This window comes from Cydia strobilella, chromosome Z (assembly GCF_947568885.1).
Source record: "Cydia strobilella chromosome Z, ilCydStro3.1, whole genome shotgun sequence".
Taxonomy (NCBI): Eukaryota; Metazoa; Arthropoda; class Insecta; order Lepidoptera; family Tortricidae; genus Cydia; species Cydia strobilella.
Genome location: NC_086068.1, coordinates 14,751,261 through 14,773,357, shown reverse-complemented (window position 1 = coordinate 14,773,357; position 22,097 = coordinate 14,751,261). Strand labels below are relative to the sequence as shown.

The following is a 22,097-nucleotide window of genomic DNA, read 5'->3' as shown; positions in this document are numbered from 1 at the left end:
TATAATTGTAAGTTTCTAAAATTCCTAGCAGGGCTGGTAACCCATGGAGTTTATTACCACGCCTCCTTCTTCTCCCTGAAGGAGAGGCCATTTCAAATTTGAATTAATTCGTTAAATAAATAATAAGCAATGAATGTAAATAATGAAACAATGTACATAAGATAAGCATGTGTCAATTTAATAAATGGCTATTCTGATTCTGATTCTGAATTAGATGTTAATGAGAGAAAAAGGTCCCGGGTACGTTTAACTGGTAAAGCTTAGGCGCTCCTTCAACTTAATAAACGGGTTAATTTGAGAATTAGTAAATAAAAAATACAAATAAAAGTAACTGAAAGTAAAAACTATCTACTAACTGAAAAAGGCTTAGCTTAACAAAAAAATAGTAGTAGGTAGTTAGTAGGCAGCAAAGCCAGACTGTGCACCCCATAGAAAGGCTGGCAGCATTGCGCTACGCTGCCAAGACTCCCATCCCATCCCATAGCCAGGGCAAGGCTACTATTAGAACTATTATTAGTAACGTAATAATAACGCAATGGGGCAAGCTGCCTAAAATGCATAATATTCCATGAAGAAATAAAACTACAACAAAAGCATTAAATAATTTTTATTTTTATCAGCTAAAAATACACACCGATTGCCCCAACATATAAATAACGTTTATTTACTAAAACATAATTATAATATAATATACATATTATCTATTATTAACACAACAGAAAAATGGTAAAATTTGACTCTTAGAATAGGTATGTTACTAACTATAATTTTTAAGAAAAAAAAACCGGCTTCAATGGGGGATGCCGCTGAAAGTTCACTTATTGTTGATGGTGCACTCTTAGATTCCAGACAATGAAATGAAAAAGACAGCATATTTTGCCTAATTATGTAGAAAAGGAGGTAAAACAACCCACTTTTCTAGTAGCATCTCGTTTTTGTAAGGGTCGCAGTTCTAACCTAACCTACTTTTCTGATAGCATTTCTTTTCTGTAAGGGTCACAGCTCTAACCTAACCTAACCTACTTTTCTGATAGCAGTTCTGTTCTTCAAAACCCACCTACCAACCTAACCCACTTTTCTAGTAGCATTTCCGGGTCCGAGTCTGGGTTCGGATCCGAGTCCAGGTCCGTGTCCAAGTTTGGGTCAGAGTTCGGTCCGGGTCCATTCTGATCATCATCAGCAGTTCCTTAAAAAAAGTGACATTTGATCAAGTGATCAAATGTCACTTTTTTTAATGTAAATGCTGGATTTGTTGATGAAAATACAAAAATTACTATATGTATGCCTTTCACATTTGAGGAGATCCATCGGTTCCTCGTGGGTCTCATCATCAGAACTCGAGCTTGACAAAAAATGTCTTAAAAACTTAAGTTGCTTAACAAACATAAAGAAGAGGAAAAATTGCCAAACGTAAACTATGCGTCATTAAAGAGTTCCATTCTGATCATCATCAGTAGTTCCACTTCATCAAATGTCACTTTTTAAAATGGAAATGCTGGATTTGTTGATAAAAATACAAAAATCACTATATGTATGCCTTTCACATTTGAGGAGTTCCCTCGATTCCTCATGGATCCCATCATCAGAACTCGAGCTTGACAAAAATGTTTCTTGAAAACCTAACTTGCTTAACAAACATAACGAAGAGGACAAATCGCCAAACGTGAAGAGTTCCGTTCTGATCATCATCAGCAGTTCCACTTCATCAAATGTCACTTTTTTAAATGTAAGTGCTTGATTTGTTGATGACAAATGACAATACTAAAATCACTATATGGCCTTTAACATTTGAGGAGTTCCCTCGATTCCTCATGGAACCCATCATCAGAACTGCTTTTTGACAAAAACGGGACCAATCTGTATGTATATACTTACAATCAAAAAAAGAATTTTCAAAATCGGTCCAGAAATGATGGAGTTATGAAGTAACAAACATAAAAAAAAACATACAACCGAATTGAGAACCTCCTCCTTTGAAATCTTGAAGTCGGTTAAAAACAAGTAAAAGTGAGTCGCTTAACTTCAAACTCGGGTAAATCCATCTGTCAGATTTTGCGATTTTGGTATTAAGAAAAGGTAATAGGGTAGATATTTGCTAAAAGGGTCGAATGGAAGAGTTTGAAGTTAAGCGACACAAGGGTGTCTTGAAAGTCATAAAGGGCGAGCTGGCAGAGAAAAATGCGAAATCTGTTTGGTTGAAGAGTCTTCATTCCCGGTTATGCGGGAAGGGTTTAAAACTGAAAATGGGGTTGGCAACTGTCAAAGGTTTGCATAGATGGCGCCACCATAGCTTGCCCCTTTCTCTGGTTGAGTTCTATGAAATTTGGCTTAAAGGGTCCAGGGCATAAAATTCTATTAAAAAAAACAAGAATTTAACACAATTCTAGTGATTGACAGGGCAAGCTATGCTGGCGTCATCTGCTAGACACTTCGACCGGCTAACCCCATTCAACATAATCACGTCATTGTGAGTATTGTGACGGTTGATCAGTAGGGTTTTAATGGAAGGTCATGTAGACTAGTTTGAAACTTACATTAGATATTTTTACTTCCATATCATCTATTTGCGTTTATGAAAATGCCAATCCAAATAAATGTGTCTAGTGTTGCCAGATTGCTATAAAGAGTGGAAAATATAAATATAATAGTACTCATGTCCATAATAAAGTGTAGCTGCTAGCTGCTAATCTACGAGTAGATAACCCATGTCTTTAATAACCTAAAGGTATAATAGTCCAGACACATGCCAGAATCACTACATACTATAAAACAATTTAAAGGCGCTTCCTGCTGTCTGTCTGTCCCTATGTATGCTTAGATCTTTAAAACTACGCAACGGATTTTGATGCGGTTTTTTTAATAGTGATTCAAGAGAAAGGTATTATTATATTATATTATACATCAGTATTGCACCCGTGCGAAGGCAGGGCGGGTCGCTAGTACAACTATACAACTATAACTTATAAGCATGTCTATATTAAGTTCATGTTTTGAACAGCCAAAATATTACAGAGGCATACGAAGTTTTACTGTCTGCTATTTCTCTAATAACAACACTTCATTATTTCTATATCACATTAACAAGTATAAAAAATAAATAACAATAGTAACCACGATAATAGATTTCAGGTAGAAATTTAAATTACCGCGCTACAACTGAAAAAGGGATTTATTTTATTTTATTGGATTATCTACTGGCAATTTAAAAAAAACGGCCAAGAGCATGTCGGGCCTTGCTCAGAGCTGGGTTTCGTAGTTACCATTCTGTCAGAACAGGCCAATCGGCGGCTATTAGTAAGTATGTATCATGTCATGTATATTACAAGCACAAGGGAGTACCTTCGCAGCGCTTTGTACGTCTGTTTACTAAGAAGAGAAGACCTTTTGCAATAATTTAAAAACGGCAGGAACAATCATGTTCGCTATAATTTTCATAAAAAAATTTCATGTTGGAGACCCTTATTCGTTTTGAAAGACCTATTCAACGATACCCCACATATTTGGGTTAAAACTAAAAACAAAATTAACAAAAAAAATAACAATTTTGTATAGGAGGTACCCAAAATCTTCATTTTTTTACCGTTCTGTCGCCATGCATGATTTATGTATCCATGCCAAATTGCAGCTTTCTAGCACTAACGATCACGGAGCAAAGCCGCGGACGGACAGATGGACATGGCGAAACTATAAAGGATTTGCCACACTGGATGCGTTCTGCGGTCAGCGGTCAGGTCAATCCCGCATTATGTATTGAACAACATTGACAGAAACCTTTGAAGTTGAAGTTTGACTTGACCGCTGCCCGTAGAACGCATCCAGTGTGGCAAATCCTTAAGTGTTTCTAGTCGACTACGAAACCCTAAAAAAGGTAAATTCGATCAAGCGATAAGTGTAGACTACTTAAGTAAAAAAATAGTAGTATTTAGGAAAATAACAATAAATCATTTTTAACTATTTTTTCCTAAGATACAGGCTGAATTATTATATTATCTAAAAAATATGAAACTTTAACTTGACTATTCATGTTCCTTAGATATGTATTAGTAGCAAAAATATATGAACAGTCTAAAAAATATACATATTTATTCTTAAGACTTATTTAAAAACAAGACAAAGTAAGTAGTAGAGAGCCAAACCTGAATACGTAACTATACTTATCTGTCTGTCAGGTATAGTTTAGTCGCGGAAATAAACACTTCTTTGTCATTTTCTGTGTGCATTGTGGCAAACAAATTAACAGATTATCTATCTACAAATGTCTATCTAAAAGTTGGATTTAAATAGCTTATTTTAGAAATTATTGACACGAATTTATGCCTAAAGTAGCGCCTTTTTCATTTGACAGTTATAGGAAAAAATATGGAAAAATGGTTGTTTAGTGTCAAAATTGTATTTTTTTTTTTCACTTATATATACCAGTTTTAGGGCTGTTGTCTTTGGCCCTTAACGTAAAAAAAAAACAACTTCATTTAGGGACTTCCCTTTTCATTATAGTTAATAAAATATATCTTAAATGCAAAGGCACATTTTTAACACACTTTCAAAAAATAACAGCCCAGACAGGCATTTATGTAAGTAATAATTTAAATACAAAGTAGACAAAAAGTTACAAACAATTTGGTGTTATAATGCTAATTTATTTGGTTGTAAATTATCGAATGTGGTATTTTTGATATTACAAGAACTAGCATCATAATTTTCTAAATATAAATAAAAAACATTGGTTTTGAATTTAATAATACATATACATAGTCTCTTATTATTCCTTTATCAAACCAATAGACTTAGCAGAGGGGCGCCGCGACGCCCGCGACAGTGTCTCGCCCGCGAGATAGACTACCCGTCTTTATCTAACTGTATTAATTATACCTAGTCTAATCTCGCGGGTGAGATACTTTCTGGGGAATGCAAACCGGTTTTTAATTGTATGGAAAAACCGGTTTATAACCGGTTATTAACCGAAATTTCATACAAAAAAACCGGTTTGCATTCCCTAAATTACTGTCACGACGCTCCTGTGCTAAGCCTACATGTTACTCGCTATACGTTTTTCTAGATTGTTGAAGTCATATACTTTATTGATATTGATTCGAATTTGTACTAATATTTTTACTTATGCTATTAGTTGATTCTTTACTTTTAGACGTTTATACTATACAGGGTTTATATAAAACTATACAGCCTGTATTATATTCGTATATAGTAACCCAAAGTCCATGGAGCCATTTCCTATCACACTTATTAGAAACATTCATTGATTGTATAATATGGGTAGTCTTAAGAGAAATTCGTGCTTCGAATTTGACAGCTGATGTAGATGGTGATAGAGATGTGTGCGGCTGCGAACATTACGAGTATGCACTAACTATGGACGGTATTCCATAGCAGTAACGTAACTCTTGCTGTCAAAAGTTGACGTATGACAATTCGATGACCACAAAACTTATGATGCAGTACAGCGCCATCGATTGCAACTGTCAAACTAGGGGCAACTATGTTTCCTTAGACTTTACATGTCTTCTGCAATCTCTCTTTATTAGAAACCCTAAGGGCCACTTGCACCATCCCACTAACCCGGGGTTAACTGGACAAACCGTTAACCCAGTGTCAAATTGTATGGCAACTCCAGGTTTAACCAGTGGAATGGTGCATGTGTGCCTAACAATATTTCCTTGACAGAATGCACTCGCACGGAATGTCATGGTCATAAAGACATTATGATTATATTTAGTGCTCTCGCCCGCCTGCTTGAAGTAATTAATTGCAATCGAACACTGCGACTCAAAATTACGATCTCAAACAGTATTTACAATTATAAGGTAAATGTCTTCTTTCTAATGGGTAGATAAGATATATTGTACTACACGTGTAGACTTTAGATAAGTAGATTAACACTTTATACATAGTTTTCAACTAGTAGCATCTCTTATAAAATTTGAAGGTTTATGTCTACGTCAAGTTAGTGAAGTAAGTAGTTGTTAAAATGTAATGACAATATCTAACATAACAGCTGACTATGATTAGGTAATAAAGCTCCTGACATGTTGCTTAGCTCATAATCATCCATAATGTTATCCGACAGGGACAAAGGATAGGGAGCGTGCGTGAACTGTATGGGACATGGGACAGGACAGAAGGCCCTTGTTTATTGGCGCGAAGTGTTAATGTCCGCATGGTCATACAAAAAGACAGACTTGGTACCCCAACCCCAGTTTGTTGCGGCGACTAACAACACTACCTGATTCCGCAGAACTTATATTGATATCGTCACCATGTTATCGTAGTTTTTAGAAATCAGGAACACTGACAATTACTCGTGATTTTTAAACTAAGCCAAGTACAGTCATCGTCATCAACACATAAAATGTTTAATTATGATGTAATTTTTTTTACGGATCCTGTTTTGTTTTTCAGTTCTTTTTCCTTTATCATGATCATCCTTGAGTGCATACGGAACTGAAGCCTCGATTCTAGTGAATATCCAGAATATTTTTTCCTGTAAAGATACCAAAAACATTATTCGCACACTAGAACACAGTACATAACTAAAAAAAAGTCCAAGTACAGGTCCTCCTCCCATACGAAGTTGTTTTAAAAATCGTTTTTTAGGGTTCCGTACCCAAAGGGTAAAAACGGGACCCTATTACTAAGACTCCGCTGTCCGTCTGTCTGTCACCAGGCTGTATCTCATGAACCGTGATAGCTGGACAGTTGAAATTTTCACAGATGATGTATTCCTGTTGCCGCTATAACAAATACTAAAAAGTACGGAACCCTCGGTGCGCGAGTCCGACTCACACTTGTCCGGTTTTTTTAAACGACATGATTAAATAAACAGCAAATAGCAAGATCTAATTTCTATGTATTACAATTTAATGCAACGAAAACTAGTACTAGACAGAGACATACGTTACTTGAAAGTTCATGTCAATTTTCATGTTATTTTATTTCAGAATGTCCTTTTAAAATGAGAGAGTGTGTTCGATTGTATGGCGGCGGCGGCGGCTAGGTCCGTGTGACTTTTAAAAGTCAATTCCACCAGCCAACCTGGCTGCTTCCTAAATGTACCTACTTAGCCATAGGTGGGGTACCTAAAGTTAACGGAATTCAATAAAAACACCGTGTAGACAACATTGGTTACAATTATTATTCCTGGATGATGAATATTGAAATGTAAAAAACGCTGGTGGCCTAGCCGTAAGAGCGTGCGACTTGCAATATGGAGGTTGCCGGTTTAAACCCCGACTCGTACCAATGAGGTTTTCGGAATTTATGTACGAAATATCATTTGATATTTACCAGTCGCTTTTCGCTGAAGGAAAACATCGTGAGGAAACCGGACTAATCCCAATAAGGCCTAGTTTACTCTCTGTGGGTTGAAAGGTCAGATAGCAGTCGCTTTCGTTAAAACTAGTGCTTATGCCAATTCTAGGGATTATTTGCCAAGCGGACCCCAGGCTCCCATGAGCCGTGGCAAAATGCTGGGACAACGCGAGGAAGATGATGATGATGAATATTGGAATGTAATTGTCACTAAAGTTGCATGACGAAAATGGTTAGCGTATTTTGGATCTTTCTAAAAAAAAAAACGTGCTTCGGTAAAAACAGCTTAATACAAACAATGCAAGTTAAACAAAAGCATTCAGTACCTGGTGTCAGTGAGTATTTGCAGGGCGCGTTCATCGTCGCCCAAGTAATGGTAACATACGGCGATCTCGGCCATCGCGTACGGCAGCAGGAACGTATCCTCTTTGATTAAGTTCTTCAACCTGAAATACAAAACATTTTGTTATTAGGTATATAGCGACACAATAGTAACCCACCTTACAACTCCTCTAGTGTTGCGGGTGTCCATGGGCGGCGGTGATCGCTTGCCATCAGGTGATCCGTCTGCTCGTTTGCCTCCTATATCATAAAAAAACACACTTCGAGTTTTCTACGGAACAGTGGGTACAAACTATTCCGTAGAAAACTTGAAAAGTGTAAGTAACTCACGAAGCGTAATTGTACTATTAGCAACGAGTTCCAGGTATTAAGTGTAGGCTTACTCTATCAATTTATAGATATGTTAATGATTTCAACGGATATTGTTGTACGTATTGTTAGACTTGGAAGAATTTTATGGCCACCATCCACCTCCGAGCCGGCTGACACAACACTCACAGCATGACTGAGTCGAGCGAGTCCAGGGCGAGCCGCGGGAGGCCCATGGCGGAGAGACAGCACCCGTGCAGGTAGCACAGCAGCGCGCGGTTGTCGGCCTCGTAGCCAGCCATCCACTCCTTAGGGCCAGCGTCCAGGCGGTCGCGGGTAGTTTCTATTAACTGCAAATAAAGTCATACAGAAAAATAATTAAAACACAGTCGAAAAAAGACTCAAACAAGTAAAATCCAGAAAAAATTGGGAGGCCTTTAATGGCTTTAATTCTACAAGTTAGATCTGTCGCTTTAAGGATGACTCACGTTAGACCGGGCCGTGTCCGGGCCGGAGCTTCCGGCGCTTCGTTTTCTATAGAAAGCATCACGTGTCATAGAAAAGTAAGCGCCGGAAGCTCCGGCCCGGACTAACGTGAGTCATCCTTAAACTCAGTCGGTTGGTAAGCAGTTATTACGGTTGATTACGATGCGTTTTAAGGCTTATATTATGCTCAGTAAGTATAAATTCAAGATTATATCTAAATAAAGCGTACACTAAGCTAACTTGTAGGAGTACCTACTTGAAATCCAACTATCTCACCCACCGTCTGAGCTAAGAAATAAGGATGATGAGATGTTGAATTTTATAACAAAATCTAGTAAAATAGATAGTAAATGAGCATTTTTTCTCAATAATGTGGATATCAAAATAATATATGGAAATGATAAAAAAATACAGGACCTAAGTTTCAAAATTTAAAGTTTTTTTAACTTCCAAAACGGAATAAAGTAAGGGAACCATTCGATTCATTACATTTTATGCAAAAAAATGTGTAGCAAAGATATTCATAAACGCAATATTTTACCGACAAAATCGCAATTATACTTATTTTCCATACATTCAAGATGGGCTCTCAGTGACCGCCGTGACGTCACGTTCACTTATCTTTTTGTTAGGAGCGTTTCGCGAGTGACGTACGACCAATGAGGATAAAATAATATAGAGCGGTACTGTCATAGTAAATTTTGTAACCACTGTAAATTCACTGCCATCTATCGACATACTTTAAAACTAAAATTGAAGATTTATAAAAATACGTTAAAATGTATTTAAATATGGATAAATGATTTTTTTATTTGTATTAATTATTTTTTATATGATTTTGACCCATGTTCTTTTACTGGTATGCGTTAAAATTATAAATAACAAACGAAACAGGCAACGCCCTCTATACGAGAGTTGGCCAAAACTAGTGGCGCCATCTGATCGAGAATCAAATTTTCTTGATTTTCGAGGCACGTTTTTTCCTTAGACTGTATCCATCTATTACGGAGTTATATCTATCTTTGGTACGACTGACGGACTTGGACTATCATTTCTGACTTTTGTATTGCTTTAATCTTTAATGTAATGGATCCCAAAAACAAACCAGCGGATAAAAAATTGTCACCTAGCGTATTGTCGTCATGTCCTGTCGAGTTGAGTTGAGCACAGCACAGCACAGGGCTACACAGTACAGTACAGTTACGAGTAGTAGAGCAGGATCTGACCTTGAGCACGTCCTGCGCGGCGCGCTCGTGCCGTGCGAGCACCGGGAACATGTTCCACAGACACAGCAGCTCCAGCGCGGGCAGCACGAGCTGGTGGCCCTGCGCGCTGTAGCGCGCGCAACGTTTGATCATGAACTTCTCCATCGGGAGCGATTTGCCTGCGATGCGTTGCTTGTAGTAAGACGCGTTCCTGCGGGAAAGAGCGATAACACTACAGTAGAGAATCGATTATCCGAACACTGATTTACTATACCTGACCCCTTAATTATCAGAAAGGTGCAGTCGTCCGGCTATTTAAAAATTTTCAATTTTATAAATAAATAACATGTATGAAAAACCATTCAACTTTTTTCAGGTGCTTTTTTAAAGTCCTGCAATATTTTACGACACGAGACATGAACATATAATTCATATTGGGCAACTTTTACTACAGGACCAACATCGAAATCACGAAAAAAAATTAGATGTTTCATCAGTCTTTTTTTTTGTGATTTCGGGATTGGTCCTATAGTAAAAGTTGCTCAGTATGACTACGGAGAAATAAGTAATATAGTGCTCCATACATGAATTTTCTTGGGAGGTATGGTAAAACGTATTACTAATAAATTTAAAACCTATTATAAGATTACCTACTTATTATAAATAAGTTTTCGCAAAGCTTGGGTAAAACTTCTTATACCTAAATAGGTTTTTATCTTTGTATGGAGTGAGCACTCTATGCTTAAATACTTATTTCTCTATGGTATGATACTATCAACGATCATCGCCGATAGTGTAGAGGAGGCATAACAAACATGTAAACGAACCTCATGAGATCGTTGCACTGCTGTCTCTCCCCGAGCTTCAGGTCTTCCCCAAGTTGCAGCAGCAGCGCGGCCTTGGTGTAGGTGTAGATCGTCCGCGACCACGAACTCTCCTCCATTAGCTTGTTGGCATACACTGCAGCTTGCCGCCAATCCATTTTTAACCTTAAAGAAACGAGGTCAATTTTCATAGGAACCAATAAACCAAAGCTTTTGGAGGAGAACAATTTAGAAATGTAATAGTAATGTAAGTAGAAGAAGACAAGCTATAGCCGCTTCTTCAGGACTCGGTAAGTGTTACACAAACAAAAAGTGGCTAAATATATGTAAAGCCTCATCGACGGTAACACCGAGGAGGCTTTACATATTTGAGAGTGAGTGTACCTACCTACATATTATTTTGGTTTTCTATATAATGTGGCAAAACATAGATATACCTAACTCGAAAACCATGCTACTTTTACTGGGGTCATGTTCGGCTGGGCGGAATGCCCACAAAAAAAATGCTGGTTAGGTTCCTCTTCAGTTGACCTACTTCCGGTGTCACTGTGACGTGGTTGTTTTGGGACATTCTGTATAAATGGTATTTCTCTCTTTTCGTTCAAAATGTGCCCCTAACGGATGCACGGATAACGGACGCATACGTTTCGTTAAAAAAAATCAGATGATTAAAAACTATAACTTTTTTCGTAGTGCTATGCTCGTGGCCGATCCCAGCGTTTTCCCACCTTGTGGAGGAAAGCGACCATGATCGGAGCACCCGCCGAGCGGGTTCCCGGCACTCCCAACCGTGCGCTTTAAAACAACATTGTAAATGCATTAGTAGGTCATCTTAATTTATATATTCAAATATCGCTGACCTAGTGGGTATTTTGCTAGTCAAATCAAAGTAGGTATCATAACTTTATTTAGTGCATGCAAACGTATTTTTGTAACACGTTTTACAGTAAAGGTAATTCTTTGTCCTTTGGTTCACACTTACCCATTAACCCACATGATCTCCCAGTAGCAGACATGCCGAAACTGCAGCCACATGTCCTGGCTGTCTATGGCTAAGTTGTACGTGACTATGGACGGATTGAACATGCCTCGCATCAGCTCGAGCCGCCCTTTAAACAGCAGGAACCATACACCATCCGGATACACCTGAGAAGACACGTTAATTAGACAACGCCTTAGAGAAGCAAACAAAATAAGCTAGATATTGTTTTCCGAGCACTAATTGCAAGATAAATTTCATGGTTTATGTTATTTGGAACATCTCGACAGTCGAGCAAAACAAACAAAGGAGTCCAAAGTCAAATCCTGACCTTTAATTACATCCCAAGCGAACTAGAATTTGTTAGTTATGTCTGATGGGATTTTAATTACGGGAAAAGTAACACAGGCTTGATCGTCTTAGGTCTAGTCGAATCCTGGGAGGGTTATTTAACCAGCACCTGTTCGGTCTGAAGGCTGATGTTGATCGCAGGATGTACGTAGAGTAGTGCACTTGCAACAGACAGCCACAGTACCTTGAGCTCCTTGTCCAGTATCTCCTGGCAGATGTCGAGGTCGGCCTGCGCGCCGATGAAGTGGCAGATGACGAGGTGGTACGCGAGCAGCGTGAGCTCGCACAGCACGGCCCGGAGGCCCGCGGACCGCATGCCGGCCACCAGCTCTGTCAGGCCATAGCTCTGTGGGTAAACGGCACACTAGGTATTAGCTACAGTAGTAGTACAGTACTTATGTAGTTCATAATGTAGATCATAATGAAGTCAATCCAAATCTGAATAAAATAGACGTCCTATAGACAGTGACACAAAAATGCCTAATCCATCAGTTAACTGAGCATAATTGTTTATTTAAATTTTATTGCAGAAATTAAAAAAAAATGATGTACAAAAGGCGAACTTAATGCCACAATTAATCATTATCAGTAGCCACAAGAAATTTACTAAAATAACGACACAACGTAAATACCATTTCCGACCTACCATTACTGTGTAAACATACTGTATCATTATTATCAAATTATTTTCTTGGTTACGAATTGAATTATCTTTTTATATAAAGTGCAGTCACCTGCAATGTACCTATATGTTACTCTTCGAAGGCCGCAAAAATATGTGACACGCTCTTATGGCTCTACAAATAAGATCGTGTCAGATATTTTTGCTGCCTTTGTTGTGTAACATCTTATTGCAGGCGACTGTACAAAACAAATACTTTTGCATAGTAGGTATTTTTATCTATATATGTATCTTTAGTGGAAATAACTTTTCATACTAATAGAGGCGTCGGTGATGCTAATGAGCGGCAGAGTAGAATGTAGTAAAATGTACATGTAGTGTTGGGAGGGACTCAATTAGTTTAAGCTAATTTGAAGAAAACATGTGTTTTTAGCCACTCGCGCGAGATGTTATTTCATGTAATTATTTAATGTTAATATATCTCACAACAATTTAAATTCGATGATTGAAGAAAACAATTTGTTTTACGAGACTATATTAAAAAACCGGCCAAGTGCGAGTCGGACTCGCGCACGAAGGGTTCCGTACCATTACGCATAAAACGGCAAAAAAATCACGTTTGTTGTATGGGAGCCCCCCTTAAATATTTACTTTATTCTGTTTTTAGTATTTGTTGTTATAGTGGCAATAGAAATACATCATCTGTGAAAATTTCAAATTGTCTAGCTATCACGGTTCATGAGATACAGCCTGGTGACAGACGGACAGACGGACGGACAGACGGACAGCGGAGTCTTAGTAATAGGGTCCCGTTTTTACCCTTTGGGTACGGAACCCTAAAAACTTGTGTCTTTTAAGTCCCAAGTTGCATCGTTTGTTGAGTCTATTTTAAGTTCAGCTCATAAGGACTCGAGCCTCCGTATAAACACTCCGTCTATAACTATACACGTTTTATGTAAATTAAAAGTAAAGAAAATAGGCGTTACTGTATGATTTATGTGCCTAATTTCAAAATGCGTTTTAATTTTATTTGTAAAAATTTAAAAGTTCTCAGAAAAGGTTTTATGTCTATACAACACGCTGGGTCTCTTTTTAACTATTTGAAAAGAACTCAAGTTTCGACTCAATTATTAAATACTAAAAGACTGAATCGAGCCTTAAAGCAAAGGACTCGAGTGTTAACTAACACTAGTTAAACGTGGCATTGCCCAAGTGCACCCGTTATGGACATGTTACCACGAGGGTTTGCTCTCCCGCTTTGAACATCGTAAACACCTACCTTATTTCCTGAAAAGCCGACGAACTCCAGCAGACTGATGATCCTGGGAGGCAGCAGCGATATCATCACGTTGAACGTGGCAGTACCCAGGCGCACGCCGCTATGGAAATGTATCCGCGACGTTTCACTCTCCCACTGTTTGCGCGCAAGAATCTTGGCGCAGTCTCTGTAACATGTTCATTTCAAATTATTACAGGTATAATGCAACTTATTAACAAAAAATTAAATAACAGAAAAAATTATAGGATTTATCTAGTTTTCGATCAACAACAATACTCAGACAAATAGCGCGAGAGTATTTTTGTGTTAGTTTATGATTCTCAGCTAAATTCAGCAGCGGAAGCTTCTAACTCTTCCAAGGAAATATGTGACTCGTTAGCGACGAGCGAATAAGCTTGAAATTCGTTGCCTTCAAATAACGATACTGCTATCATGAGCACTACACACTCGTCGTCCTTATACAAACCTACTTACTTATAGCTATTGTAGCAGTTCTTGACTTTGATGGTGCCCTTGATAAGGCCAGTGAGATCCTCCCCCTCCATGATAGTCATCATGGCTTGGAGCAGCAAAGCTTCCGCGTAGCAGAGCTCGGCGTGCGCCTCTAAGTCTGTGTACGTGCTAAAATTTGGCTGTGAAATAATATAATATCAATGTCATTCCATGACTCCGCCATTTTATTGCTTGTTCCTTTTATTCATGACGCAAATTTATGTGTTGACCAACGTCTCCATTTTTCAAAACGTCCTACATTCCGCTACTAAATAAGACGATGTGCTACTGCTGGATCCTGTGTTTTACCTTTCTTATCATAGTGCCAATGCTCTCGACGAGTGAGAAGTTCCTCCGATGCTGATTGCAGATGGAGATGCACACTTTGAGCGCCGCTAGGGCGCGGTTGATCTGCCCGTGGTCGAATGTCAACATGGCGGGGATAAACTCGAAGATGGACATGCCAAGGCTGTGGTACAGTGACGTGCGGCACCTGCCAGATAATGGACACACACACAATTATATGTGCCATTTTCAACCAAAAGGGTACTTATTGTCGCTTGTCAGTAAGGGGCTATTACCATATAGCTTCAATTAGAAATCAACCTTATGGACAAGCGACAATGTGGTACCTTTTGATTGAAAACGTCACATATGACTTGTTTAAGAGCCGATTATCGAAAGGCCAGCTTTTAGACAACTTCTTGAATGGTCCTTTTAGTTTTTTATTTAAACTTATTAGTATGTGTTGGTATAGCGTGGCGGCTATAGAAATACAAACTATGTGAATAAAATATAGGAAAAGGGTTTAATGAGATACGACCCAATGTCAAACGGACGCACAGCCGGACAGCAAAAGCTTTTAATGGGGTTCTGTTCCTACTCATCAAGTACGGAATCGTAACTATAAAAAAAGTTTTTCACAGTTGCTGTTAATTCTTTTGTCTATTATATTGTAGTTACGTGGTTGCTTGCTCAGGTCATAGGGTTACTGCGTATTGTTAAAAACTCAAATAGTGTTTGTGTCAATTGAAAATATGCATAAACTAGCTGTTCGTGATCTAGACTTCGTACGCGTGGATTTGTATGTTGGTACATGAGCATAATGTAGAACATTATGCAGCAAAAGATATCAGTAAGGACGGTTAATCATTTGTTAATAATTATACAACGCATGAAATTTGTCTTTCACAAACTACGAAGTTTCAAGACCCTAACTGAAAAAATTGTTCCCGATATAATCCCTCTCGACCCTCTTAGAAGATTTACAAGTCCACTATTTAAAAAAAAAATTCGCTCCCGAAACTATTATTACAAACTTTTCAAAAACGGTGTAAGTAATCAGTTTTCGTCTATTTTAATATAATGCCCTTTTTACCAAGTTTCAAGTTCCTAGCTTGTACCACATATAAACGTACATCCCCTTTTTAACCCCTTTAGGGGTTGAATTTTTAAGAACGTTGAAATAACTTTTTTGGAATTTCATACAATGCCTTTCTAAGAAGTTTCAAAGCCTTTGTAATAGATTTACTTTCAGCCCCTTTTTAACCCTTTTAGGGGATGAATATTTTAAAACGCTTAAATTACTTTTCTTGTATTCTAATAATATGCCTTTATACAAAGATTCAAGTCCCGCACTCAAAACAATATTTGATCTCCATACAAACTTTCAACCTCATTTTCACCACCTTAAGGGATGAATTATCAAAAACGCTGAAATTAGCTATCTTCTCTTTTAATGAAAGACCTTTTTACGAAGTTTCAAACTCTTAGCTTAAAATATAATTTGGTACCTATACAAACTTTCAACCCCTTTTTAACCCTTTTAAGGAATGAATTTTTAAAAACGCTGAAATTACTTTTCTTGTATTCTAATAATATACCTTTATACAAAGATTCAAGTCCCACACTCACAATCGAAATGCCGAGACGTGCCCCGTGCTAGCCAGCCGTGTGTTCCAAGTCTAATGTAAGAACTTCACTTCGCTTCGCTCGCTCGTTCGATAATTTTTATATTGATCGTTTACTTAACATATGTACAGTGAAATAATCCCATTTGGGAAGTAATTAAATGGTCAGCCATTTTTAAAACTGATCTGCAAAAAAAAATAGCCATTAAATCATTTGGGCAGCATACAAATATGTTGCCGGCAATAAATAAAAATCGAGCTGCAACTCTTGTTCAGCAAATAATGGCATGCATTTAACAGATCACCAGTAGGCCGAGCACATGATTGACGTGACAGTATCTCGCCGCGAGATAGACTACCCGTCTTTTACTAACTGTATGAATTAAAGAGGGACGGGTAGTCTATGTCGCGGCGAGATACTCTCGCGCCAATCATGTGCTAGCCCGGCAGATTTAGTAAAATTTAACACCAAAAAATCGTTTATACCACCAAAAATAATGAATGATCACCAAAATAACTCCTATTTAATGAGAAATGACTAATGAATGACTTGGTGTTATTTATTTTAAAAGGATAAAAAAATTGTACAAATTTACAATTTTTTTATCCTTTTAAAATAAATAACACCAAAATAATCATTATTAATCCAAAAATAGTAAATCATCACCTAACTAAGAACTCCATTTTAATGTGAAATTATAACCAATTTTTTTTATCTTGTTATCCTATTAAAACAAACAACACCAAAATAATCATTATTAATCCAAAAATAGTAAATCATCACCAAACTAAGAACTCCATTTTAATGTGAAATTATAACCAATTTTTTTTTAATTTTGCTATCCTATTAAAGCAAATGACTCCTAATTAATCATTGTAAACCCAAAAATAATAAATACCACCAAAATTTTAACCACATTTTAATAAGAATGTGCAAATATTTATCATCTCGTCGTTATTTCATTAAATTAATTAATCCACTTCGTCACCTTTTTCTAGTAGCATTTCTTTTCTGTAAGGGTCGCAGTTCTAACCCAACCTAATCCACTTTTCTTGTAGCACGTCGTTTCTCTAAGGGTAGCAGTTCTAACCTAACCCACTTTTCTTGTAGCATTTCGTTTGTGTCAGGGTCGCAGTTCCAACCTAACTTAACCCACTTTTATAGTAGTATTTCGTGTCTGTAAGGGTCACAGTTCTAACGTACTGTGCGGGGTACGGGGGAGAAGGGAAAAGAAATGCTACTAGAAAAAGGTGACGAAGTGGATTAATTAATTTAATGAAATAACGACGAGATGATAAATATTTGCACATTCTTATTAAACTGTGGTTAAAATTTTGGTGGTATTTATTATTTTTGGGTTTACAATGATTAATTAGGAGTAATTTGCTTTAATAGGATAGCAAAATTAAACATTTTTGGTTATAATTTCACATTAAAATGGAGTTCTTAGTTTTGTGATGATTTACTATTTTTGGATTAATAATGATTATTTTGGTGTTATTTGTTTTAAAAGGATAAAAAAATGGTACAAATTTGGTAGTCATTTCTCATTAAATAGGAGTTCTTATTTTGGTGATCATTCATTATTTTCGGTGGTATAAACGATTTTTTTGGTGTTAAATTTTACTAAATTTTGTGATCTGTTAAATGCATGCCATTATTTGCTAAACAAGAGTTGCAGCTCGATTTTTATTTATTGCCGGCAACATATTTGTATGCTGCCCAAATGATTTAATGGCTATTTTTTTTTTGCAGATCAGTTTTAAAAATGGCTGATCATTTAATTACTTCCCAAATGGGATTATTTCACTGTACATATGTTAAGTAAACGATCAATATAAAAATTATCGAACGAGCGAGCGAAGCGAAGTTCTTACATTAGACTTGGAACACACGGCTGGCTAGCACGGGGCACGTCTCGGCATTTCGATGTTTTTAAGCTGAACTATCAGAGGATAGTTTGATGGACAATAACTTAAGTAAATTTGTTCTAATTTAAATGAAATTGGGTAAACGTGTAGATGAAGGCATTATATTTTAGTCATTAAATTATGAGCAGGCTTGATCAAGGGGTTACGGAGCTAGAAGAGCCTAGAAGGCCAAAAAACTATTTGTGAGAGGTCACGCTATTCTGGTCATCTTATATACAAGAAAGTATGGTCGAGTTTGGTATCAAATGAGTGCTCGGTTTACACATTTAGAAATATTGTTTTAAAATTTACGATATTAAAATAATTGGCAGGATAAAAACGTAATAATATAAACATAATATAGTAGGTATTTGACATTGACTGACATTTGACAAGAAAGATTACGGCTTAGCACAGATACAGCTTATTTTAATTTCTATGGTGACAAATCTATCAGTTAAGGGCTCCACAGATCTTGCAATAAATCGCACGCGGTTTTCAATCCTTTTCCGACTAGGTAGGTGCATTCAATTGATCTAACTATTTGGCGAAACGCGAGTTCTCAGTTCGGGGCGAACAGTGTATGTAACGTATGTCTTATTGATAATAAATAAAAAATTGAACCTCAAAAGTGCAAAAAGGCGTTAATTATAGAGAAAAATACAAACTCCAAAAAATTAACTATGTTATTGTACGAAGTTACATAGACGATTTAATTTTGGAGGAGTACCTAAGTTTTATATGCTCGAAATGTAGAGATGATTTTTTACACTTAATATCCCGATCCCGATCCCGACAACACACCTTGTCAAAGTAGATAAAGTACAAAAAAATATCGTCACATTTTTTTAACATATTAGCCATTAAATTTATTGTTACATTAAATTCTACCACAATTTTACGAGGAGAATAAGTTTTTACCTATTTTCACATAAATTAAGTGAAACTGATTGTAACACGTTTTTATTAGAAAAAAGTAATAATACCGAAATAAGTTCGTAGGACAGAAAACTCAATAAGCAATCAAAATCAACATATATATAATTATATGAATTATGCTGAGGTCAACATCGTCAAAGTCTAAAAATCAAAATCTAAAATCGACAATAAGGTCCCTTTTCATAGACAAAGTCGCAATTAATCACCCTGCAGCATCATATTCATATATGTTAGCAATCTGCTTGTGTGTATTGTGAGAAATCAAATAGGTTCCTACTTACCAAGGTTTCATTATATTCGACGCTCCCACCAGGTCGTTATTGAAAAATTTTCTCATTGCAACCTCACACTCTTCGAAGGCCGTTCGTAAATCCATGGAATACCTGTAACAGATATTTTAAAATGGAAAACGTGACATGTATTAGGTACCTACTGATAGTCATTTAAAATACGTAATGTGGAAAAAACCAGTCACTTACTCAAGTTGCTCTTCGGCTGCATCTTGGAACTCGTCCTGTAGAAAAAAAAACATTGATATCAAATAAAGTCACGTCGCTCTTCAGACGGGTTAGGTTAGGTTAGACAGGAAGCCCCAACAGTCTCCTGCAGGTCGTGGCCGGGGCCCGGGAGGCAGGACAGCGGCAGCGCCGTGCTCGGCAGGTTCAACGAGCTGCATGCTCCGATTGTGCGTGAGCCTCGGTGAACCGCGCCGCGCGCCTCGGCTCTGTTATGCAGGGCTTTTAGTTTAGACCTTTGTTATTGTTATTAACTAATACTAACTCATAATATTGTCTTCGGTTACCGCGATAGTTACTCATGAAATAAAACTATGAAAACGAAACGTCGGGATGTATTATAAATTCAATATACGCGATATAATCCGTTTTCATAGTTTTATTTCATAATACTAACTCATTTTAGTTGTAGTATCTTAGTTTTTAGTATTAATAATTTTTGTTTTAATTTTTGTTTAAGTACTTACTAACAATGCTATGAACCTATGAGTTGTCTGAATGGGAACTGTTTAAGGGTCCCCGGCAACCTCGGTTCTCCATACAAACGTAGTTACGCTCTGAAATAGTTTTTTTCTTGTTTTCTCACATTGTGTCTTTTTTACGACATTTTAAGTTCACTATTTGTAAAAAAAATTGTTTCCGATGCAAACTTTTAACCCTTTTTTCACCAACTTAGGGAATGAATTTTCAAACACGGTGATATCAGTTTTTGTCTGTTTTAATTGCCCTTTTACCAAGTTTACTTTTATCCCCTTTTGAATTATCAAGGGGTTATCAATTATGAAGGGGTTGAATTATCAAGAACGTTGAAATATTTTTTTTTCTAATCTTACAAGTATTATGCCTTTCTAAGAAGTTTTAAAGCATTTGTAACGTATTCAAGCTTTCAACCCCTTTATAACCCTTTTAGGGATGATTTTTTTTACGCTGAAATTACTTTTCTTGTATTCTAATAATATGCTTTTATGCAAAAATTCAAGTCCCGCACACAAAAATGTTTGATCTCCATACAAAATTTCAACCGGGTTTTTAACCCTTTTAGGGATAGAATTTTTTAAAACGTTGGAATTTCTTTTTATTTATTCTAATAATATGCCTTTATACAAAGATTCAAGTCCCGCACTCAAAAAATGTTTGATCTCAAAACAAACGTTCAACCCCTTTTTTCACCAACTTGGGGAATGCACTTTCAAAAACGCTGAAATCAGTTTTCTTCGCTTTTTATAACATACCTTTTTATGAAATTTCAAGTTCCCTATATTAAAATAAAATTTGAACCCCATACAAACTTTAAACCCCTTTTTAACCCTTACAGGTGATAATTTTTTACAAATAATAAGGTCCACCGATTGACAGTTAAGATATGGGCGATAGTAGTTACATCACACCAATAAATGCCACTTACCGGGATTCGGACCCAGGACCATCGGATTCATAGGCAGGGTCACTCTCACTACCGACCGAGTTACCGACTACGCCAGACTGGTCTTCAAAACCTGTCCTAGGTAGGGAGTAATTCCTACTAATAAATATTATAAATATAATATGGGTTTTATGTTAAGGTTAGTTTTCGTTAGTTTGTATGTATTTTTCCTATTCATATCTGTCTTCCTAGCATGTAAGTGAATTGGCTTTAACCTGTAAACTTACATTGTTTTCAATAAATAAATAAAATGCGAAAGTAACTTTGTCTGTCTGTCTATTACCTCTTCACGCTTACCCGCTGAACCGATTTAGATGAAATTTGGTATGGCGATAGAGTGAGGCCCGAGCAAGAACATAGGATAGTTTTTATCAATCATCATCATCTTCATCCCTTGCAGACGAAATTACGGGTAGAAGCTAGTAAGTTAAAACTTTATAGAAATAAATAAATAATAATGATGTTAAGTACTTTCTTTAACTAGTCACTAGTTACTAGTGCAATCTTTGCGTGTCGCGTCCATACTGAATAGCCTTCTTTCCACCTCAGTATACACATAGTTTTTTTTTATAGCCCGTTTAAGTGTCCCACTGCTGGGCAAAGGCCTCTCCCCTTGACCTCCACAACTCCCGCTGTTGTGCTTTTTCCGGCCAGTTACTGATGAAGGTGTCTATGTCTAAGTCCTGGGCCTGCCACGTCCGCACTTCTTTTGCGGCATCCACTTGGTGGCTATACTAGCCTACCTATCCGGATGCATGCGACAGACGTGACCCGCCCAGTCCTACTTCAGCCTAGCGGTCTTCTCCCCCACGTCAGCTATGCGTTTTGGAGCCCAATGTAGTGTTTCGGATGCGATCCGTCCTTGTGACACCTAGAATACTGCGCTCCATTCCTCCAAACCTTCAATTTGGACTTCTGACTCTCGGTGAGTGACCATGTTTGGGCTCCGTAGGTTAGGACAGGCAGAATACACATGTCAACGAGTTTACGCTTAAGTGACATTGGAAGGTCGCCCTTCATTAGCTCCTTCATGGACCAGTAGCTCTTCCAGGCGTTTTAAACACGGCGCTCAACTTGCTTGTCTTGCCTGTCACTGAGAGAGACTAATTGGCCCAAGTATATATACTCGTTGACATATTATATAATCTGCCCGTCAACTTCGACCGTACGTTTTGTGCTATTAGTCA

The 22,097-nt window shown here is 37.2% G+C and overlaps 1 protein-coding gene across 1 annotated transcript in view; it reads right to left on the bottom strand.

The window, feature by feature from the left end:
• Positions 1-590: 590 nt before the first annotated feature.
• The window catches only part of LOC134754256 (tetratricopeptide repeat protein 39B-like), a 33,531-nt gene continuing 12,024 nt past the window's right edge, over positions 591-22,097 (bottom strand). Inside the window, exons 4-15 of the mRNA XM_063690462.1 lie at positions 19,452-19,486; positions 19,254-19,355; positions 14,522-14,705; positions 14,195-14,352; positions 13,721-13,886; positions 12,004-12,165; positions 11,472-11,635; positions 10,493-10,654; positions 9,687-9,876; positions 8,164-8,324; positions 7,650-7,769; positions 591-6,496 (exon numbers count right to left, since the gene is read on the bottom strand). Coding sequence (XP_063546532.1) covers positions 6,373-6,496; positions 7,650-7,769; positions 8,164-8,324; positions 9,687-9,876; positions 10,493-10,654; positions 11,472-11,635; positions 12,004-12,165; positions 13,721-13,886; positions 14,195-14,352; positions 14,522-14,705; positions 19,254-19,355; positions 19,452-19,486 — 1,728 coding nt within the window. The 3' untranslated portion in view covers positions 591-6,372. The remainder of the gene's footprint in view (positions 6,497-7,649; positions 7,770-8,163; positions 8,325-9,686; positions 9,877-10,492; positions 10,655-11,471; positions 11,636-12,003; positions 12,166-13,720; positions 13,887-14,194; positions 14,353-14,521; positions 14,706-19,253; positions 19,356-19,451; positions 19,487-22,097) is intronic.